At 43.0% G+C, this 22,500-nt stretch overlaps 1 protein-coding gene across 2 annotated transcripts in view; it reads right to left on the bottom strand.

Annotated features, from left to right (window-relative positions):
- The window catches only part of LOC135099581 (sodium/potassium/calcium exchanger 1-like), a 34,235-nt gene that overhangs the window by 5,304 nt on the left and 6,431 nt on the right, over window positions 1–22,500 (bottom strand). For both annotated transcript variants that reach the window (XM_064001985.1, XM_064001979.1), the window contains exon 2: window positions 623–875. In XM_064001985.1, coding sequence (XP_063858055.1) covers window positions 623–875 — 253 coding nt within the window. The remainder of the gene's footprint in view (window positions 1–622; window positions 876–22,500) is intronic.

The following is a 22,500-nucleotide window of genomic DNA, read 5'->3' as shown; positions in this document are numbered from 1 at the left end:
CTCACGTTACCATTTTCTTTGTAGTGAATGTAAAGTTTACCACCCTGATTCATCGTGCTTCTCATTGTACTTTATGATCCTCACTCGGGAATCTATATTACCGTGTCACGATTAGTACTCTTAGCTCTAAAAGTCCACCTTCTCTAAACATTAGTAAAACTCTTATCTCTAATCTTTCCTGCTCATTTTCTTTGTACCGAATGTAAGGTTTAGTAACCTAATTACTTAAACTTCTTTTTGTACTATATTATGATATTTAACGGGGAAGTGCTATTACTGTGTCATTTTTCATTCTCCGAGTTCTAACGATCCATCGTCTCTCAACCTTAGCACAGTTCCTACCTCTAGTCTTTTCTTCCTCCACCTGGACGCTTTAACACTGAGGATCATACTCTGAGACACCTCTGACCTCAACTCGATCACTTTCAAAAGGCTCTAGCTGAAATAACACGGGTTTTAAGGATATTTTTACTGTTCTAGTGATAGATTAACAAGATTCCTACATTATCAACAGGGGAAACACTCTTGAGAGCCCGGCTAGTCATCTCTGTGGCCTTTCAAAATAATCGTGGTGAGACAGTAAGGCGTTTCTGAATACGGGTCTAACACACTACCCACTCACCTCTCCTTGTCGCGGATGCTGCTGCTGCTCTCTGCTGTACTGCTGGGGCGGATGGTGCTGGGGCCATGGCGGCAGCATAGGCACCGGAGGAGGCATGGTTCGTGGAGTAGGAGTAGGATTTGGAGTCTCCACTATTATACACGACTGAGTAAGAACGGCTGGGTGATATTCTACCCCAGTTCGCCGCCTGCACTCCCCCCGGTCCCCAACTCTCCGGAGACCATACTGACCCGAGCGCCACCACCAACAGTACCTGAGGGGGAAAACAAAAGGGTGTTAGAGGGGCGTGGGATGCGTAAATAAAGGATGACAGGGTATTCAGTGTGAGAGGTGAGAGGTGAAAGTAGGTGAGTAGGTGAGAGGGTAGTTATGTGATTACGTTTGGAAATTAAGTTAGTTAAGTGCAGCACTGAAAAACTATCATGCCGAAGTAGCAAAGACGCACACACAGACACACCCACAACCATCCCCACTCTACCCCAACACAGGATGGTGACATAACACCGGAAAGCAGATAACATCACGAGAAAAGGAAGATCAGCTACATCATCCTTGACCTTTTCAGTGTAGTTAGGTTACTGAAGACCAAAGTTAGTCACTGCCAATATAAATAACTCTAGTTTTCTCTCAGCTCGAAAATAGAAACAGCGTGCAAGACCCATGGGTGGTGCCGGCAGACTATGAGCGACAAACAGGAGTCTTTGTGATCGAAAACAGGATTGAGAGCGATTTTCTCAAGAGGTTTTGAAAGAGAGGAAGGATCGCAGGAAGGCAGAGAAGGGTGAAAGGAAATAGAGGGAGATATGTAGAGCTAAAGAAGGGTGATAACAACAAGAATACTGAGGGAGATGATGTTAATAATAATGAAATAATAGCTTCTCACGAGCCTTCGGAAAAGAGGGAAAGGATTGTAGGGAGGCAAGGAAGGGAAGGCGAGAGTGGAGTTAAATATATTGAGGTGGACAAGGGTGATAATGCGTAGTAGTAATAGAGTAATATCATCTCGCTAAATCTTCTGTTTCTCCGCTCGTATCCATAAAAAAAAAAATAAAAAAAAAAACATAAAAAAAGGGCAATGATAAGAGAACAGAAAGAAAAGTTACGTTGTGGTAATTGAAGTTAACAATAACAAGAGGAACAACAACAACAACAACAACAACAACAGTAAAAATAATAATAATAATAATAATAATAATAATAATAATAATAATAATGATAATAATAATAATAATAATAATGATAATAATGACAATCCTCTAATGCAATCAAAGATGGATCATGTACTTCCAGTAACAGAGAATGATATAACAGTTAACCTCAAAAAAACGCTACATTCGTACTTATTTCCCTGTTAATTAGTTACTCCCGCAGTGGTCTTCATAATTATAATAGTCACCTTCATAGAATAACCTGACATAACTTCCTCACAACACATCTTCGGACACCTTACACACCTCATTACCTTATCTCATTATCCCTTGTATGAAACCACAGTCATAGCGAAACGAAGCACTAGTTATAATACAAATAAAAAAGTTTTACTGATGATGCAGCACACCCACACACCCATCCACCCACCCACACACACACACACACACACACACACACACACACACACACACACCCTTTCAACTTCCATTTTCTATTGTATTATATTTGTCGATTCACTTTTTAACATTCCGTGACCTTTGAAGAGCGCTGCTTAGGCGCCTCTGATGGCACAATGTATGTAGGTCGCCCCTGCTTCCCTCCCTTCTTCCCTGCCTGCCTCCTGTTTCCTTCACCTATAAACCTTTAGCATGGAGAAGACGAGATCTAGAGTAATGGATGGAAGGACAACGATGATGCCCGAGGTGAGAGAGAGAGAGAGAGAGAGAGAGTGTGTGTGTGTGTGTGTGTGTGTGTGTGTGTGTGTGTGTGTGTGTGTGTTTCATTCATGCACGCCCATTCACAACTGAGCCCTGAGGCAAGAGTAAATCAGATTTGTCGCTTATAAAAAGATATGTATATATATACATAAAAAAAAGGAACATTGTCAAGGAATCCGCCTAGGGGGACTTGGATGAATCTTGGCTATCAGTATAATCTTCCTTATTCAACGCTGCCCTTCAGGTTCTTCCTTCACCCCCTGAGACCTTTCAACACAACTACGTACAAAAGGAATACCAAACAAATAATTCACGCTCTTCAGACTTGTTAACGCTACCTGCTCAGATCTCCTTGCTTCTCTTCCTCCGCCTACACAGACACGCAGATGCTCCACTTAACTTTGTATTCTGCAGGGTGACCTTTTCCACCTGTGACGAACGGAGGTGTGAGCGACAGTAAAGTGACTCCTACGCTTTTAAATGTGTCTTTTCCAACGCCTCGCACGCACACTAGGCGAGAAATATAATTGCCATCCTTGTTATTATTTCTTCACTTTTTCTCTCTTCCTCTCTCCCCACATACTCATGCACACGTACGTATTGCTCGAGGGAATACCTCAGCCTACTCAGTTATTAGTATGTTGTAGTTTCGCCACAAAATACCACGATAGAGGCGAAGGACAGCGGGTGCAACTTTGCAAAATGTGTTTGTGTATCATCATATTATTTGTCTTAGCGATCTCCCTGACCTGCATGGAGAAATTTGTGTGAGAGAGAGAGAGAGAGAGAGAGAGAGAGAGAGAGAGAGAGAGAGAGAGAGAGAGAGAGAGAGAGAGAGAGAGAGAGAGAGAGAGTAGAACTGTTCATAAAATCACTATGAACGCGTTCTCTAAGCAATTCAGTACAATTCAGAAACATTAGGTACATTTTATTCCGACTTCATGCATTTTGTGTTTCCCTTTTTTTCACTGTGCCTTAAATCAATCAATCAATCAGTCAATCAGTGAATGGCGGTGTCACTAAACGCTTTGAAGTATTGCATTCTTTGGCACCATGACTCGTGAAATATGACACAAAATAAAACAACGAAGCTTACAACAATGCTGCACAACTGTTGCATGGAGTGAAGCTACCGAGCAGTAATTGGCACCTGTGCGGTCCGGTGCTCGCCGCCTGCCCCCACGTGTAAATCAACCTCTTTTTTTTTTTTTTTTCTTCTTTTTCTTTCAGTCGTCTTCACGTCACTTCTTCCAGTTTTTCTGTGTTCTGATTTACTGACGATGCCCTCTTGTTAATTATATCCAGTTACGTAGATAAACACTATTATTTGTCAGTCTACTTTCACATTTCTGTCTCATAGCAAATATACTTTTACCTGCCTTGACCATTAGTTTCCACAAAATAATATAATATGCAACTTTTTTTTTTTTTCATGCCTGTGCTACGATCCAGTTTGTACATTATCATCACTTTTCCATTTACGGTGTTCAAGGGTGAGGGTGGGTGTGGTTCGTTCCTGCTTCATAAAATCCACCAATTGAGGCTGACGTTGAATTGAAACTGTATCATTCACTATTCCTAAAACTGACATGCAGGTTTTTGCTTTGAATTCCTGTGCAATGATCCGGTTCTTGCATGATAATTTTTTTTCTTTCAGTTCGTTCTTGCTTCATTAAACCTACCGACTAACACTGAAGTTGAGCTAGATTTACATAAACAGGAAAAACTAGTACTATCATACAATTGTTTGCTTTCGGTATCGGCGTAATGATGCGGTTCTCACATTATTTATTTTTCTTCAGCTCATTCTGGCTTCATTAAATTCACGAACTAAAGCTGAAGTTTAACTGAATTCACATCAAAACTATCATGGAGCAGTTTGAGTATATGTGCAATAATGGGATTTTTTTTTTCACATTATCCACTTCTTTTTTTTCTTTTTAATTTGTTCAGCTTTTACCAGTCTCACAACAGTTGCACAGGATCCTCATGAACTTATACACAACTAAACGATATCAGTAAACAAGTAGCATTAACCCTTTCACTTTGATACTAGACAATTATCACCACCATCTGTAATGTATGAAATCTTTTTAAACACCTGCAAGATTGGATATGGCTCTAGAACAAGTAATGATCAGTAATTAGGGAAAGGTGTACCAAGTGGCAGTCAAATGATTAATTGTCGAGAGGTCAAGCAGGTTTACTTCTCCCACTAAACATCGCCATGACTAGGACAAAAGAAACATTACATTGGCAAACACTCCTATAATGATTCAAGTCCAGACTCACTACTTGTTTCCTCGTTGCTGGTTCACCCTACTTTGTGTTGTAACAGTAACCTAGTTGTCGTGACCTAATTGTGGTAAGTTAGTGGTGGCAGTACGAGTGTTTGTGTGATATAAAGTTAAAGGTAACATTGAAACTCTGAGTGTGTGTGTGTGTGTGTGTGTGTGTGTGTGGGACTAGGCGATGGTGAATAATGGTAGTTTAAGCAGCACTGGATAAGGTAGAGAGGGAGGAAGGGAGGATGCGAGGAAAGGAGAGGAGAGAGAGAATGGAGGGAAATGTAGGTAGGATGTTAAGTGAAGAGAGAGTGAGGAAACAAAGGAGGTAGAGAAGGGAGAAGACAGGGGGAAGGAGAGAAGGAGAGTTGAAGTGAAGGGAAAGGAGTGGAGGGAAGTAGAGGTGGAGGCAAGGAGGGAGCTCAACTTCATGAATTATAGTTTATAAAGAACCGTCTCCTGTTCTCTAAACTCACATCATTCACTTTTAATGAAATTCCCCAACCTTGACCTGCATCCTTCGTCCTTGCAAAATATTCGGACAAAGCGGCATTGAGAGAGGGAGAGGTGGGGGGGAGTGGAAGCATATTTACTGCTACAGGAAGCGTAATAATCATTCTCACACAGACATTATCGTGCATCAATCACCTAATAATCTGGTATATTTTTCCTATTGTCACTTATCTTAAGTGTTATTCAATCCCTGTAACTGCCTCATTAACTGCTTATAACCTGCGGGCGGCTCGATTCCAAACTATATTAAATGCAACAGTAACAGTATATATCATAGGTCAGGGATGATTGTATACACCCTTATCTCTCTCACTTCACAGGCCTTTCCTCACTAGCCAGTTACGGGGAAGGCTTGATGGACGCAGCCAATAGCAGTCTGTCCCGAGGCTGTTTCATTTACTAGCTCTACCCCCGTTTTTTTGTGATAGCAATCGTATCAGTGGCCTCTTGTTGTTAGATTCATGGAAATATAGGTCAACTCCACTTTTTCAAGAGTCTGATATTGACAGGGTAATTACTCTCATGATGTAATTCTCAGATGAACATTGTCTTTTATTTCACTACTCTTGTAATTATTGTAATTGCTGCATTTTCTTCTTTTTTTTAATCCTTATTTAATCTACCACATAAGTAAAGTAGCAGATGAATTAATAATATATAAAGTTTTGTAATATATGTTTTTTTTTCCTTTTTTCTTTTTTTTTTTTTGAGACTATACCTCCTTCTACTGAAATGCGGAAACAGGATCATCTAAAATGTATCTCGCACCATCTGGCAGCCCGGCCCTCAGTGGCGTGTAAACACAGATTAATGGACGTGTGACTCGTGACTTTGCGATCTTTCCGTGAACTTCCTACCTTGAAATGGAACTGGCTATGTAAGAGGAGAGCTAGATGTGAATGTAAGAAATTTAGACATTAAGGTTATGTATTCGCAAGACATTTTAGGTAAAGATCTGTGGTTAATGCATGTTATTGTGCATCTCGGTTGCCTTCTGACCACGTGATGTCTGCTTCCCCTTCACCCGCTCTCCTCGCTGGATTCTTGCCCCGCCCATGACTGCCATGAACTCCAGTAGATCCGTGTTTGGTAGTAAGTACTGTTCATTTTATTCGTTTAGTTGTTTACATGCATTTACAACTGTTATCAAGATTTAGATAACCTTATTTAGAGTGCTCCTAAGCAAGGGAGCGAGTGAAGGAGAGTGGAGAGGGAGGAGAGAGAGGTGACTTCATGAATTATAGTTTAAAGAGGTAAATAGTATGCTGAAGGTTAGTTACTCCAGTCTGAGATATTATAATAACATTACCAAATTCACCTTGCTGTCCATTCTCCTGGTTGATTATGCATTACTCGACCAGGTAAAAACACAACGCTCGTTATGACAGCTGACATTGAATGTAACGTAGCCAATTGACATAATGAGAAAGGAAAAAAGTGCTGGTTAGATATGAATTACTGCATGAACCAGGAATATGCTAAGCCTACATAGCGGTGCTGGGAATGCGAAATTAATCATCAGTGGCCAAGGTCAATGATCGCACGGGAGACTAATTAGGCAGTTCGATGGTTTCCACGGTTAGTTATCACCGTTTCAATCTGAAGGCAGGAGGCATTACGGCAATTACCTAATTATACGCTTTTTAAATAATGTTATGCAGTGGAGGGGCTGCTGATTGGTTAATTATCGCAGGTAAGAGCATTAGTCGAGTACTAGTGGCTGGGCCTCGCCAGTGAATGAGCAGGAGTATGAAGTGAGGATTGTGGGTAATGTCCATCTCTCTCTCTCTCTCTCTCTCTCTCTCTCTCTCTCTGGCAGGGACCTTGGTTATGACGGCTCATCAGTGTGACCCAGTGTCAAGGGTGTGGCCTAGGACGTGACCAGACACTATATACCTCAAGCACGTGTGTGTGTGTGTGTGTGTGTGTGTGTGTTAAATGCGCAGTGGTTTCCTTTTTAACGGTACCATGAGAGAGAGAGAGAGAGAGAGAGAGAGAGAGAGAGAGAGAGAGAGAGAGAGAGAGAGAGTGGTTAATTGAAGGCAGACAACAGGGTCATTGAAGAGAGGGAACTAAAGAACGAACAAGGTAACGAGACCAGAAATAAGTAACCTAGTTTAGCACTAACAATAAACAAATGCAACACAGTTGTAGTCTAAACAGGAACCAGATCTTGTTTTACTCATATTCTTGCCATCGACACAGTTCTCTTCCTGTATATACGACCTTGAGATTGCTTTGAAAACGAGAGTGGGTGGGGCGGGGCAGCTGGGTGGGGCTGGGTTGCTGGGTAGGGTGGGGCAGGGACAAGTGTTGCCAGACTTGAAACAAAACTTCAAGATAAGCAAGTTTTCCTCCTCTTCCTCCTCCGCGCCCTCTCTCACTCTTCACCCCAAGTGTCTCATGCTCATATAATTAAACTATTCTTTGCTCGAGGAATATTGTCGGGAGAAACGGATAATATTGCAGGTTTATGAGCGGAAGAAAAAATAAATAAAACAATATATAATCTAGTCTAAAGGTGACTGCGCAAGTAACAATGAAATGAATGAAATGAGTAGCGAGTCTGCACAGAGAGTAGAGAAATGAATGACATAACAGAACTCGGTTGCTTGGTGGTCCTACAAGTAAAAATAGTGAATGAATTGTCATGTAACTCATTTCTAACTTTTTCCTGTCCGGCACTGCTGAACTGTATTGAGGAAGTAATGCTAGATGCCAGATACTTCCTCCTGCCTTGACTGCTATATTGTTTCTCGTAATGCAGAGAGAGGTACAAAAAGTGGAAGTGGAGAAGGTAGAGAGACAGGCTTCGTATTCTCCAACGTTTCTTGGTTTCGTCTCAGTTTGTGATGGTCGTTTTAGTGGAAGTTACTGGGATATGCAAGAGCGTTTTTAGGATTGTACACGGAGTTTAACAGGGATTCTGCATTTTGATTAGAAAAAAAAAATAACTCTTAGAACCAGACTTATTTTCCTTGTGGCATTTGAAAAGTCTTTAAGAAGCCAAAGTTTTTCAAAATAAGGTCGCAGGATGTTAACCACCGGATATTAACTATTCTAAACTACTATAAACTATCCTGCTGTTTTTTTTTTTTTATCAACATCTAAGCGAACTTCATTACCGAGCCTGTCATACTATCATCCAGCTTCTCTATCGACTATCTTATTCTTTACTATCGATTAACAATAAGCTTTTAACCACCAGTTCTATAAAAAGATACTGGGTACAGTGCTAAGAGAAGTAGTAAGAATTTGAAGCAGCGGGTGAGAGCACGTTTTCAAAGACACTGTATTTAATAAGAACAGAAAGGAAAGTGAATGTAAAGAGAAAGAGAGACAGGTGACATCCAGGTGAAGGCAGGGAAAGGACGACATGAATAACTGGTGCCCTTTAAATGTTAACGTTATTTTCTTCCTCCAGTTATATCTCCCTCAACACGTGGTTTACTCTCTCTCTCTCTCTCTCTCTCTCTCTCTCTCTCTCTCTCTCTCTCTCTCTCTCTCTCTCTCTCTCTCTCTCTCTCTCAGCATTAAAGTGAGCCAACAGAATATGCTAACATTTTCGTTTTTATGGTTTTGCAATATACACCTCGCGGCTTTTGCCTTCAAACACGCGCCGCCGCGATTATGAAAAGACCTCTTAGGGTGCGAGGCGTGAAGATCTTTTTTATCTCTCATAATGCATTGGTGACTTTCATTGTGAGCTTGGCTTCAATTCTCGCACAGTTTTTAAGATTCCACAAGTATCTCATTGCTTCTTTTTTTTTTTCTTTTTTTTCTGTGGTTATATTAATATTGACTTATACGTATTTTTTTGTGAAAAGAAGTTGTGAATTATGAAATTATTGTTATGACTTGCTGTTACTATTATTGTTATTATTATTATTGTTATTATTATTATTATTATTATTATTATTATTATTATTATTATTATTATTATTATTATTATTACTATTATTATTATCATTATTGTTATCATCATTTAAATGTTAATTTTATTTGTGTTATTTTATTTCATTTTATTTTATTTAATCATATATTCATGCATTCATTTATTATTTTAGGTTATAAGTCTTAAGCATTCTTTCAAAAGACAATATGGATCTTATATATTTTTTAAATTTAAGTAATTAACTCGGATACCAAAGTTTCTAGTATATTAAATAATTATGTTACTAGCTTCCACGTTTATAGATATTTTTACCTATCCATCTACGTATATTCGCATTGCATTTAGGTATACAAGTATTGCATTACTTTTAGGCATACAAGTATCTATATATTCTTATAATTTTCACGGTTACGAATACGTTATGAACGATCAAAGAAAACTCGTGATTTATCTCCATTTTGTAGCTTCTCACATAAACACCAAGTCAGCTATCCAATCACACTGCACGCCACCCTCTTCTCTTTGTACTTCTCCCCCTGCATCTCAATCTTCACGCCACGCTTCCCTCCCTGGCACCAAACCACAGCCAGTATCAGCGAGGTGTCGTCAGCACAGGCTAGTGTTGTCATGTTGCTGCAAGGTGACTGACTGACTCTCGCGTCGTGTCTGATTTTATATTTTATCGTTGCGTTTCTAGTCTGATACTCACTTTTACTTTCATCTTATCTTCTTCAAGCGTTGCCTCTTCCTTTGGCGTGATGCTTTCAGTGACCCATTTAGAGTTTGCGTGTGTCACCCTCTATGTCTCCCTTTTTCTCTCCATTTCTCACTCCCAGCACGTCTTATTTTAGCGTCCAGATTAATTTCGTTCCACCGTTAAGCTTGTCATAAGCAGTTTACGTCCGTGGTCACTTTAGTTAAATAGCGGTGTTCCCCTCTCCCTTCCTATTATTTTTTCTTCATACCCTTCGTGCACATGTTCCTCTCCTCTCCTCCCTTATAATTTTTTTTCGTTTCTTCCCCACTTACTCCTAACCATTTTCCTTTTCTCTCCTGTTCACGAAGATGTACTACCCCTACAGTGGTTCCTTTCCTCCTCTTACCTCCTGTCTTCTTTCTTATTATTTTAGACAGTTTACCTCTCTCTCTATCCCAGTCTTCCGTCTTTTTCTTAATCTATTTTCGTACTAGTTACGTGTTTTCATCATATTGTCTTTCTTTATTCTACTTTTCCTTCTGTATTTATCTTTCAGACTTTTTCCTTCATCTTTTTCCTATCATACTCGTAACCCTGCTCTCCTTTCTCCTCTTCTCTCTCCCCTCGTCCTCCTATCTCTTCCTCGTTTCTTCCTCATTCTTTTACTTTAAACAATTTTCCCGTAGTCTGCTCTCTATTTCTCTATTCCGAGAGGTTGATAACACATCCTCTTGCTTCACGGATTGCACGCTGACCTTGCTACACTTCTTGCCTCCTTTCAATAACAGGATCGTTCCTTCCTTCCTTTATATCGCTTACCAAAAATACTCTGCACCAGACCGTTGTTGCGTACCGCTTTTCAGGAGAGTTTGACCGAAGAGAAGGATTGAATTGAACTTCTGTAACCCTTCTGAGAGAGAGAGAGAGAGAGAGAGAGAGAGAGAGAGAGAGAGAGAGAGAGAGAGAGAGAGAGAGAGAGAGAGAGAGAGAGAGAGGACGGGGTGACTGGGTGCTTATTTGATTATTTATTTACTTATTTGTTTATTTATTTAATTGACTGATGAATGAACTGAATAATTAAGGCATTGCAACAACACTGCAGAAATATTGATTAAAATTCTATACAGATTCATAATAGAAGAAAAGTGTTCCCTATTCTACCTATAAACTAGATAAAGATCTCCCTTAAAGAACGCCAGCCAGCAACAAAGACCATAAATTCCTAGGTCTTCCCTTATCCGCCCATCTCGTTCTCGTCATGACACCTGGAAAGCACAGTGCGAGATGCGTGACTGAGAGCGACACTGAGAGCGACGTTTTTACTCCTATTTGTTATATTTTCACCTCCTTCCCTCCCTGCAGTCACTCCTCGGGTCATTGTTTCAGTGATCATAAAAGCTGCCTGGCTGGGAGAGAGAGGGAGTGAGAGAGGGAGAGGGAGGGAGTACTGGTCGTTTGCGTCATGCTGAGGAACAACGGGAATCAACAGGAATAAGGTTACAGGGAGGCAGTGTAGCTAGAGGTTATGAGAGGCGCTGAATAGCAGGTTTATATCTGAGCAACACTGCAACACTTCCCCCCTCTCCTGATAACACCGCATTACTATCACGCCCAGAACGGGAATTTCCCCCTCCCGATGATGGTGTGTCATATTAACAGCCACACCCTCCCTCAACTAGTCTGCCTGAACGCTTCTCACCATCATCGCGGCCTCTACCTTGTCCTAGTTCTCCGTTAGGTGTCAATGTGTTTACTCTCTCTCACGTGCGTTGGTAAATATGTATGTACCCGCCGCCACCACCACGACAACCATAACTCGTCCACCACCACCACCACTACCACCACCACCACCATCACCACCATCCACGGTTCTCGCTTGTTGTTGCATTCGAGATAATTAATGTTTTCGCTTCCCCGTCGACGAGAATACCGGACGATCTTTCCCCCTTCAATTACCGGGCGTCTCTTGAGGCTGGACGCAATCACGCATGCAGGTGATCGAACGTGTCCTTGGGAGATATGTACCGACACACAGACAGAGAAAACAAGGCTGGGGTATAGAGGGAAGGTGCCGGAGGGAGGGAGGGAGAGGGAGGGTGTGCTTCGAAGGCGTGACGGTGGCCTGGTACAGAAAACGGTGACCACGGACGAAGGAGAGGAGAAAAAACAGGGTGGGGCGGACTTTTTTGCGACTGACCCAAATCCTCCATTGCCTCCGGGCCTCAAGGAGTGTAAGAGGCGGATCGGAACCCTTACCATCGCCTCAGCACACCGGGAAAGGAGTGGAGTCGTAAGTCCTTCGTTACGGGTTAACTTTATAAGGTGAAGTGGAAAGTACTGCTAGTTTATGTTCTGCTGTCTCCCCCTGGTGGCTTGTGGAGGATTAGAGGGAGAGAGGGAGGATACAGGGACAGTGCAGTTGGGTTTGGAGTGGGAGGGGGATTGCAGTGGAGGGGATTGGAGTGGGAGAAGTTGTTGTGAGGGATAAAAGTAAAGTTTATTTATTTATTTTTATTTATTTTTTAGAATGGTAGAGTGGGAGGGCACAGGCACAGAACAGTTGGCTTTTTCGAGTGAGTATGGGGAAGGGGATTGGTGTGGGAGGAGGAAGGGTGAGGGATATGCAAAGGTCATAAAAGGGATGAAAGATAGAACGTGTGGGTGTTGAAGGATAGGGGAGGCGGTAGTGGAAAAGGTGAGGGAGTCAAGCTGTGGTATTAGAGGGGTATGGAAAGGCAGTGGGAAGGGCGAGTGATGAAATATGGGTGTTGGTAAAGAAAGGTAGTTGAAGAGGATATGGAATAGAAATTGGGGCGTTTGGGTACTGGTTTAATAGGGAAATGGAGTCAAAATAAATGAAGTAAGGAAAAATTAATATGAAGATTAATATGAGCACCAAATAACTAAATGGAGTGAGAGATGTAGTAAAAAAAAAAAAAAAGAAATTGATAGACAGATGGAACACTCGAGATTAGAAAGGATAAGGGAGTTTGGAGTAGAAGCGAACACGTGCAAAACTGTGGGATAGTGATTATGTGGAGTGAGGGGTGCAGGGTGGTCATGGTGGGGGTGGAGGATGCAGGCAAAGGGTGGTGGATGGCCCTGGCGGTGATACGGCCGTGATAATGTTGGGTAATGTACTGCACTGCAAGGTCCGGCTGTGGTCCACGAACTTATGGAAAAAAGAGGGAAAAATACAGATACAGAGATGAGAGAGAGAGAAGCAGCGGGACAGAACGAGATACGAGAGGGGAATATACATGACCAGGATTTGGATGGGAGAGAGAGAGAGAGAGAGAGAGAGAGAGAGAGAGAGAGAGAGAGAGAGAGAGAGAGAGAGAGAGAGAGAGAGAGAGAGAGAGAGAGGGTGGAGGAGCATAATAAAAGGTATAAGAATCCACTGGAGGGAGACTGACAAGGACACAGATTTAGTGGGAAAGGGTGACATTTCTATAGGGTGATAAAGATGATAAGGGTGACAGGATGACAAAGATTTAGTGAATAAGGATGACAGGATGGCAGAGATTTAATAAGGGTGACTAGATAAAGATTTAGTGAATAAGGATGACAGTATGACAGATTTAGTGAGCGAGGGTGACAGGACGACAACGACGGAGAGTTAGGGAGAAGAGAAGACTGACATGATGACACGGGTGAAAAAGGGTGAAGAAAGAGGCAGACAGAAGGGCGTGGTGGAAGATGTCATGAAATTAGGGTGAGAATAAAGACTGGAGAACAGATACTGGCAGTTAAACTTTGATGTTAACTAGATAGGGTGATTAGGGTGTAAAGAGGAAGATGAAAGGGTGTGTTGTAGGGTGAAGGTAAAAAAGCAGAGAAAAAGACCCAGACAAGATTTATTCATGATGATAAAGTGGTGAAAACAAGCTGGGAAACCAGGGTGAGGTAAGGGTAAGGTTGCTGAGTGATCAGGGTGAAGAGAGGGGGACGAGAGAGAGTGTATCTATAGTCTGAAGGTAAAACAAAAAAATAAATAAATAAAAAAACTGCCTAAACAAGTTATATTCGTGATGTAAAAGTGGCAGAGACAAGACAGGAAACCAGGGTGATGTAAAGGTGATTATGGTGAAGAAAGGAAGACCAGAGAGTGTGAAGCTATAATGTGATGCCAAAAAAATTGAAAAAAAGTGGCAGAGACAAGACGGGAAACCAGGGTGATGTAAGAGTGAGGGTGCATGGTGCTGCGTGCATGTTGGTCAGCGTGCGTGTGTGTTTGGGTGAGGTGTGGCCGCGGGGAAGGAAGGAGGCGGTCATGCGCTACCCGATCCCTGAACTTTAGACAGGATGGCGGGGGAAAAAAAAGGTTGAGTCGTGTCACTGCTGGCTGCGGCGATCACGAGAAGGCGAGTCCCGCGTGCCAGAGTGGGTCAGCCAAGGTCAGTCAGTCAGTAGAGGCTGGTGGTGGAGTGATGTTGTTGTTGGTGTGGGTGTGGTGGTGGTGGTGGTGTGTGCCTGTGTGGGGAGGGGGTTGTTTGTTTGTTTGTTTATTGTTTAATCTCCTCTTCGTTAATGTTGTCTTCCTCGTTCTTACTCTTTCCTCCTTCTCCTCCTCCTTCTCGTCTCCTCTTCCTCCTCTGCATTAGTGTTTTCTCTTCCTTATGTCTTTTTCCTTTTACAGACCTGTCTCAGCTTTTCTCTCTTTCTCACTCTCTCCTCTTCCTCCTCTTCCTCATCCGCGTCCTCCTCCTCATTATACACCAACGTCTCGTGTTAATTGTTGTAACGTAATTCTATGTCCTTCTGTCCGAGTATCGCGACCTATTGGCGGTGATTGTTTCTTGCTATGAGTATCGCAATTACCTGCAGGTTTCTTTATTGCCTTAACCTTCAGGTCTCTTTTTTTCACTAAGTTCACAGTGCCATTTCAGTTTTATAGTTTGTCGCTGCGGGTTGAGTTGTGCAGTGTGTGTGTGTGTTTTTTTCCTTTTTTCTTTTACCAGCTGCTATCAATAGAAATATTCTGCATTTCACCTTTCGGATTCCTGATTAGTGATTTTGTACTAATGATTGTTTCTTCATACTGTCCTATAAACTTTCAAATAGTTGGATGAAAATTTAGTGGGTGGATTAGTTCATCAGTGGGCATAAGAACAAATACCACATCACCCTTGCCTCGCGGAAGCTTCTCCTTGCTCCACCCAGTTGCACAAACACGTCCAGATTTACCCTCACAATACTTCAGAAGCTCCCTAACCTTTGCGGACCGAGATATGCGTCCCCGGAGCAACCCCGCCCATTCGCACTCCTGTTTCAGACGCTTTGTTGTAATTGTGGCCCTGTGAGGCGTATGTGTGTTCAGCGAGGCTCAGTTTATTTCGTCCATGTTTTGCTCGTCAGCGTTCTTAAAGGAAACCTGCTTTTATCTTTTTGTCCCGGCGTCAGGATTTTCCTGTTTGTTTTTCTTACTCTTTGATGTCTTATGAATCATGTCTTGAATTAAGAAAGGGATTTTACCCCACCTAAAGGGCGTGTGGTCGCAACACGTGAGTCACGAAGATAATTCTGGACGGCGTGCTTGCCCAGGGGTAACATAAATAACTCAACAAGCTGCAAGGCCTCGCTGCAGCCACCGCGCCAACCCAGGTGACCAGGCGACCAGGCAGGCGACCAGGCAACCACTCTCACTATCATTGGACGAGGCCGCCATCGTCTGGGCGAGTGGCGTGATAGGTCTGGGGAAACCGACTCCAATTTCATGATGACACAAGACGCGTTTCCCTTCCCTTGGTACAGCGATCTCAGCCAGTCATTCTATACCATCTGTCTACCCTACTTCCTGCCTTCCTTCCCTCTCCTTGTCTCTTCTCCATTCCTGCTGCTTTCTCTCTTTATTACTGGGCCTCCTGTTCCTCTCCTCCTCCTCTATCCACACTCTGTGATCTACAAAGTTCGCCAGACTAACTTTTCTATCCCTCTTTTCCATCGCCATTCTTCACCTTGCCTCCTTCTTATCCCCTTCACCGTCTCCACCTTCTACACCATTCCACCACGCCCAGTCTCTCCCGCTCCCCTTCCTCTTCCACTTGATGTTTGCACACTCACCCGTCCACCATTCCATCTGGCCCTCCTCCGCCCTTCCCCTCCCCTGCTGGCCCTGACCCCACCCACCTTCCCTCGTGCAAGTGACCATTTGGGAAGGATTAGGAGATTAGGAGAACGAGGACGATTGCCGGAACGAGGAGAAAAGTGATTAAAAGGATTAGAAGATGAGGAAGAGAATGAAGGAAGTTGGAAGAGAAGGAGATGGTGAAGGAAGCGAAAAGCAAAGAAAAGAAAAAGAACAAAGAGCAGAAAGAGGAGAATAAATTGGAAGGGAAGGAGGAATAAAGGAAAGGGAAAGGATAACTGCGAAGGAGAATGGTGAAGAAAGATGGAGGAGGAAGAGAAGGAAGGGAAGGAGAGCAAAAAAAAAGAGAAGGGGAAATACCAAAATAAAAGGAAGGAATACAGAAAAAACTCACACGCACGATGCACATTAGGCGAAACTTACGTCTGGCCTCAAAATAAAACAGCGACAATTTATATGACAAGTAAGGTGAATAATGAGACGTTCCAGACACCCACGCCGCCTCAGTGCCTTCAGTTCAGACCCTGGTGTGCCCTCTCTTGTACCAGGAAGGCGACCATCCCTTGTGTATGTGTGTGTGTGTGTGTGTGATTGTCGGGAACGAAGCGCCGATTAATGGAGGAGCTGGTGTGGCTTCAACTACCGATAAGGAACGACGGGATGAATAGAGGATGGGAAGGAATGGAGGAGACAGACAGAAGGTAGAGAAAGAAGGGAAGGAAATCAGATCGAGAAAGAGAAGAGAGACAGAGAAGAAAAACTAGTGAAGTCAAGAACAAAATCGGGAAATGCCAAGGAAGAGAAGAGACACAGGGAAGGAAAAGTAGAGGAGGAAAGAACAGAAGGAGAAAAGATTAAGTTTGCCTTCTCTTGCCCAACAGTCGCTCGGAAATGTGCCCCGCCCTTTGCTCCAGCCCCTCCCTTTTATGTCCTTCCCTTCGTTCTCCTCCTCTCCCTGCCTCCTTCCTCTCTCCCTCTCTGTCTCCTGTCTCCTTCCCTCCCTCCCTGCCTAGTGATGCCTGCGGGGAGGTCGTCTGGTTTGCGGTAGACGCTCGGGAAACTCTCCCTTTCTTCTCAGTCCACGTGTTCGTAATGATATTCCAGTCAGTGTGGTTTTGTTTCAGAAGTGGTTGTGTTTTTTTTTTTTTTAGTGTACGAGGTTTTCAGTATTTTATTTATTTATGTATTTATTTATTTTTTGCTGGTGTGTTTTGTGGCTTTGTGTTGAGCCGCGTGTTGTTTTAATAAATGGATGGGATATAGAAATGGTTGTGTTTCTTAATTGTATGAGGATTTTAGTGTGTGTGTGTGTGTGTGTGTGTGTGTGTGTGTGTGTGTGTGTGTGTGTGTGTGTGTGTGTGTGTGTTGTGGGTTTTGCGTTGAGTCAGGTGTTTCAATAAAAGAATGGTATACGTGTACACACACACACACACACACACACACGTCCAGACACGCACACCGCTCATCACCTCTCACCCTTAACTCAACCTCACGTACACGATTACTTGATCCGTATATAATAACCTGTAACATGACATCATCGCCACATTACCACCACTACACCGTTACCAACCCGACCACCACCACCACCACCTCTCCCATCACTGCAAAAAGCAACACCACCACCATCACCACCACCACCACGACCACCACCATGCTTCTCCATCATCCCCTGCCACGTTCATTATCATTTCCCTCCCCCCATCACTATCCAGTCCCTCGCCACCACCATCACCTGCCCCAACCCTTCCTCATTATTAGCTCACCGAAACTTAATTAACGAGGGGACAGGCGACCAGAACTAATAGCTTCTCCTTGCCCGTTTGGTGTTAGTGTTGGTCACGTAAGTTTTGTGGGTCATTGTGGCTTATTGTCGCTGGGTAACATTAAACTGGGTTGACTTAGAGTAGCAATGTGACTTAGGGTGACTTACGTTAAATGACTTTAGGTGATTTCAGGATGACTTAAGGTGGCTTGGTTTGACTTAAGGTAGCTTGGTTTGACTTAAAGTGACTTATTTGACTTTATATTACTTAAGACGACTTTTTGAAACAGAGACTTGGCAGGATTAAAAAAAAATGTTGCCTTGGCGGGCGTTTTCCATGTGTAAGTATTTTGTAAATCTATTAATGGTCTTTGTTGCTTGCACGCGTATGTATGTGTAATAGAAGTAGTAGTAGTAGTAGTAGTAGTAGTAGTAGTAGTGGTGGTGGTGATGGTGGTGGTGGTGGTAGTGGTGGTGGTGGTGGTGGTATCATTAGTAAGAGTGATTGTTATTTCAGATGATTACACTTTTCCAATCTGCCATGCACACACCTGACTCACTGCCACCTCCCTTATAAGGCGCCGCCAGCAGGTGTCACGCTCCGCTGATTCATTATGGAAGGTGACCGAGCACTGACTTACTCATAGTTGTCGCTTTCATTAACATTTATTTTTCCCCTACGAGTATTACTATTTTTCTCATCAGTCATCGAACATTTCCACATTGCAATTTCCACGCAGGCAAGCGGGTCAGGTGTTCGTGTCGAGAGATGCGGTGAAATGCAACACAAGCTGATCAACACAAATGTACAAATGCTGCTTTGCGGGAATTGTGTGTGCGGTGTTAAATGTTAATTCCCGCCAGCGGCCAGGGCTGTTCGCTTTCCGCCCTTCAGTATTTCCTCCTCGAGTCTGATTCCTCCACGTGATTCTCCTTCATGATTATCGCGCCGCGGTGGAACTGAGGCCCGCATTCTAAAGCACTTTGCTCTAACACCACGACTGTTTTCAAAGCCCACAGAGATGGTTAGCCTGGGTTCTCAAGAGTGTTTTTCCTGTTAATAGTGTAGAAATCCTGTTCATCTATCATCAGAAACACTCTTAAGAATCCGCGTAACTTCAAGTAGTGGAGGTGTAGCGCGGAAGTGTTTCAGAATATGGTCTTGAAACAGAAGTGACCTGCATCTGGAACTGGTTTGGTTGGTTAAGAATACATGAAGCATTTACTGAACTGCAACATATCGGCGTATGCAAATTAGCCTGTCTGTGCATGAACCTTCCTAATTAACGGTGGAAATGCATGTATTTAGGCACTGGCTTTACCTCGCCTTACCTTTCGCTAATGAAAAAAAAATGTAAACAGGTGCATGATTTCAGTTTACTGTAATACTTGCGTGGTAATGTTAACTCTTTCAGCTTTATATATATTCTTCCGTAATTATTAATGTTTTCAGACAGATTTGTACTACAGTGTCCTATGTAGCCCTGTAGCAAAGAGGAGATATTAACTCTCTCTCTCTCTCTCTCTCTCTCTCTCTCTCTCTCTCTCTCTCTCTCTCTCTCTCTCTCTCTCTCTCTCTCTCTCTCTCTCTCTCTCTCTTTCGTTTCTATTCTGAGGAACTTATTTTCATTAAACGAGACGAAAATGAATAGCACTAATGGACGAGAAGAACGTGAATTGTTGAGAGAATGAGGGTCTGTGTGTGTGTGTGTGTGTGTGTGTGTGTGTGTGTGTCTAGGAGTGGGCAGGGTGATGTGTCTCCATTCCTACTCACATTGTTGTCCTTTCCTCATTAATTCCTTCCTTTCCTTCTCTTTTATTTCCTCTCCCTCACCCTAACCCTAATTCCTTCATTTCCTCCCACACTTCATCTCCCTTATGTTTCCTCTTAGCCTCATTGCTCTCTGACGTCACCTCTCCTCCCTATCTTCCCTCTTATTCCTTTCACCACTCATCCCTCTCACAAGCCTCACACATCACGTTCCCCTCATCTCTTGTCCCTCTCTTATCTCGTCCTCCTTCTCTTGGCCCTCTCATTTCTCGTCCCTCTCACCACTCCTCCCTCCCACACTCACCCGTTTTCTCCCCTCCTGTCAAGCTGCAGCGTCGTGAAACAGCAAAGGTTAAGCTATTCAGTAAACTATTTTTTTGTTCCTCTCTTTCTCCCTTCCTCTCTCCCATTCTTCTCCCTCCTCCGCCTGAATCCCTAAATGTGTCCCTTATCTGTATCCTCACTCTTTTCTTCCTTCTTTAAGTCCATAATGAGGTAGTGTCTAAATTAAGACCAACACGGAAAGTAGTAGTAGTAGTGGTGGTGGTGGTGGTGGTGGTGGTGGCAGTAATTTTGAGATTCTTATGCTAAACTATTAATAGGAGAAGGAGTAGGAGGAGGAGAAAGAGGAGGAGGAGGAGAAAAATGAGGAGGAAGAGGAGGAGAAAAAAAGAAGGTCTAGAATGCCTCCTGGAGAGTGGTGAATTAGAAGAAGGAAGAGCAGAAATAGAACGTGAAGGAAGAAGAGGAGGCGGAGAAGCAGGAGGAGGAGGAAGAGGAGGAGTGAATAACGACGATGATGAAAAAGATGAAGGCTTAAAGCAAGAAAAGAAGAGAGAGAGAGAGAGAGAGAGAGAGAGAGAGAGAGAGAGAGAGAGAGAGAGAGAGAGAGAGAGAGAGAGAGAGAGAGAGAGAAGCAGAAGAAGAACAGTGCTAATAACGAGGATGATAACCGTCGTTGAGAGACTGGAGGAAACATACTTGACTCATATCTTTGTGTTATACGAAAGAAAATATCGCCTATGAATGAAACGCGTTGACATACAAGAAGTAAAGAAGATGCACGTGTCATTGTACATTTTTCCTTCACGTATTCCTGTCCTTTATCTCACCAGTTTATTGCGATATACGAAGATTTTCACGCGAGTACAAAGGGAGCATTGAGAGAGGGGGAAGAGGGGAGGGAGAGCAGAGAAAGTACAGGCTGGGAAGAAAAAGGACAAGAAGGAATGAGTTGTCGACAAAAGGAGCAAAGATCAGCTCAATTCATGACGTGTCTTGGTAAAATCCACGTGAAAGGTTTTGAGATAAAGACGAAAAACAAGTATTATTTGACGAAAGATGGTATAGAAAGAACAAACATTACCAAGAGAACAGAGAAAAATTAATAGAAATAAGAAAGAATGCACGAGTTTAGTGAAAAATTGTATACCTCCAGAGAGAGAGAGAGAGAGAGAGAGAGAGAGAGAGAGAGAGAGAGAGAGAGAGAGAGAGAAAGGGAGGATAGAAAGCGACAAGGCGTGGGTTGATTTTTATGAAGAACTGAGCGCTAAGGAATAAAAGAAGAGAGTGGGAGTCAGAGGACTAGACGGAGCAGCTGAAGACACGGCACAAAGGGAGGATGACAGCAGAGAGAGAGAGAGAGAGAGAGAGAGAGAGAGAGAGAGAGACAGGGAACGTGGGAAGACAGAAAAAAAAAAAGATACCCAAGAAAACCGTAATTTCGCCAGTTTATGCAAAATTTTACCTCTTCCCGTTTTCTTTTGTTCTCGATATACGTACAACTGAGGTATATTTGTCATGTCTTTTTATTCCTATACCTGCTCTTCTAGTGTTCGTCGAGAGAGAGAGAGAGAGAGAGAGAGAGAGAGAGAGAGAGAGAGAGAGAGAGAGAGAGAGAGAGAGAGAGAGGATTAATGAATAAATAAAAAAAAACTTCTTGAAATAGAGTATTTATAATTGTGAAAAATGAGGATGGAGAAGAGAAAGGAAAGGAAAATTAAATTATATCATAATTGAAATTACTAGTCGTTTTGTAAAACTATTAATGGTTTTTGTTGCTGTCACGTATAGAATAATAAAAATGCTGACTACTACTACTAGTACTACTACTACTACTCTTCCAGTTATTATTCCCAAATCTTCAACATTGTTTTCACCCTGAAAGCGTCACTCGTGGCAATAACAGACAATAACCAGAATTGTGTCAAGATCCCGAGGACTTGACTCCCACGTAGCGTGAGAGAGAGAGAGAGAGAGAGAGAGAGAGAGAGAGAGAGAGAGAGAGAGAGAGAGAGAGAGAGAGAGAGAGAGAGACTGCACCACCTACACACAGACACACCACGTAGTGCATTGGCAAGGCCTCTAGTCTTGGTAGTCAGCACGCTCGGCTCACAACTGAGAAGACCCGGGTTCGAGTCCCGGGCGTGGCGAGGCAAATGTGTGAGCCTCTTAATGTGTAGCCCCTGTTCACCTAGCAGCAAGTAGGTACGGGATGTAACTCGAGGGGTTAGGGCCTTGCTGTCCTGGTGTGTGGTGTGTGAGTGGTCTCAGTCTTACCTTTAGATCGGTCATTATGAACTCTGAGCTCTTTTCGTAGGGGAACGGCTGGCTAGCTGACCAGTAGACTACCGTAAGTGTATGACCCACCCACCCACTCACACAGACACACACACACTCCTTATTGCTATTTTTCTCCTTTTATCTTTTTCTCGTTCTTCCTCTCTGTTACGTCATATCCTGCAGTGGTGAGTGCGATATCAAAAGAATGACGTAAAGAGGGAAAGAAGAAGAGTGGCGAGAAGAGAGAGAGAGAGAGAGAGAGAGAGAGAGAGAGAGAGAGAGAGAGAGAGAGAGAGAGAGAGAGAGAGAGAGAGACGTAAGATTATCCTCAGTTGTAGAAAATAGGACAGATGGGAGAGAAAAGAATTAAATAACTTGGGAAATTATTATGAACGGAAATAATGCGAACTATACCTCTGAGGGGGAAGAGTGTA

The sequence above is a fragment of the Scylla paramamosain genome, chromosome 4, assembly GCF_035594125.1.
Source record: "Scylla paramamosain isolate STU-SP2022 chromosome 4, ASM3559412v1, whole genome shotgun sequence".
Taxonomy (NCBI): Eukaryota; Metazoa; Arthropoda; class Malacostraca; order Decapoda; family Portunidae; genus Scylla; species Scylla paramamosain.
Note: the sequence above shows the minus strand (reverse complement) of the source record. Positions and strands in the feature narration are given on the sequence as shown.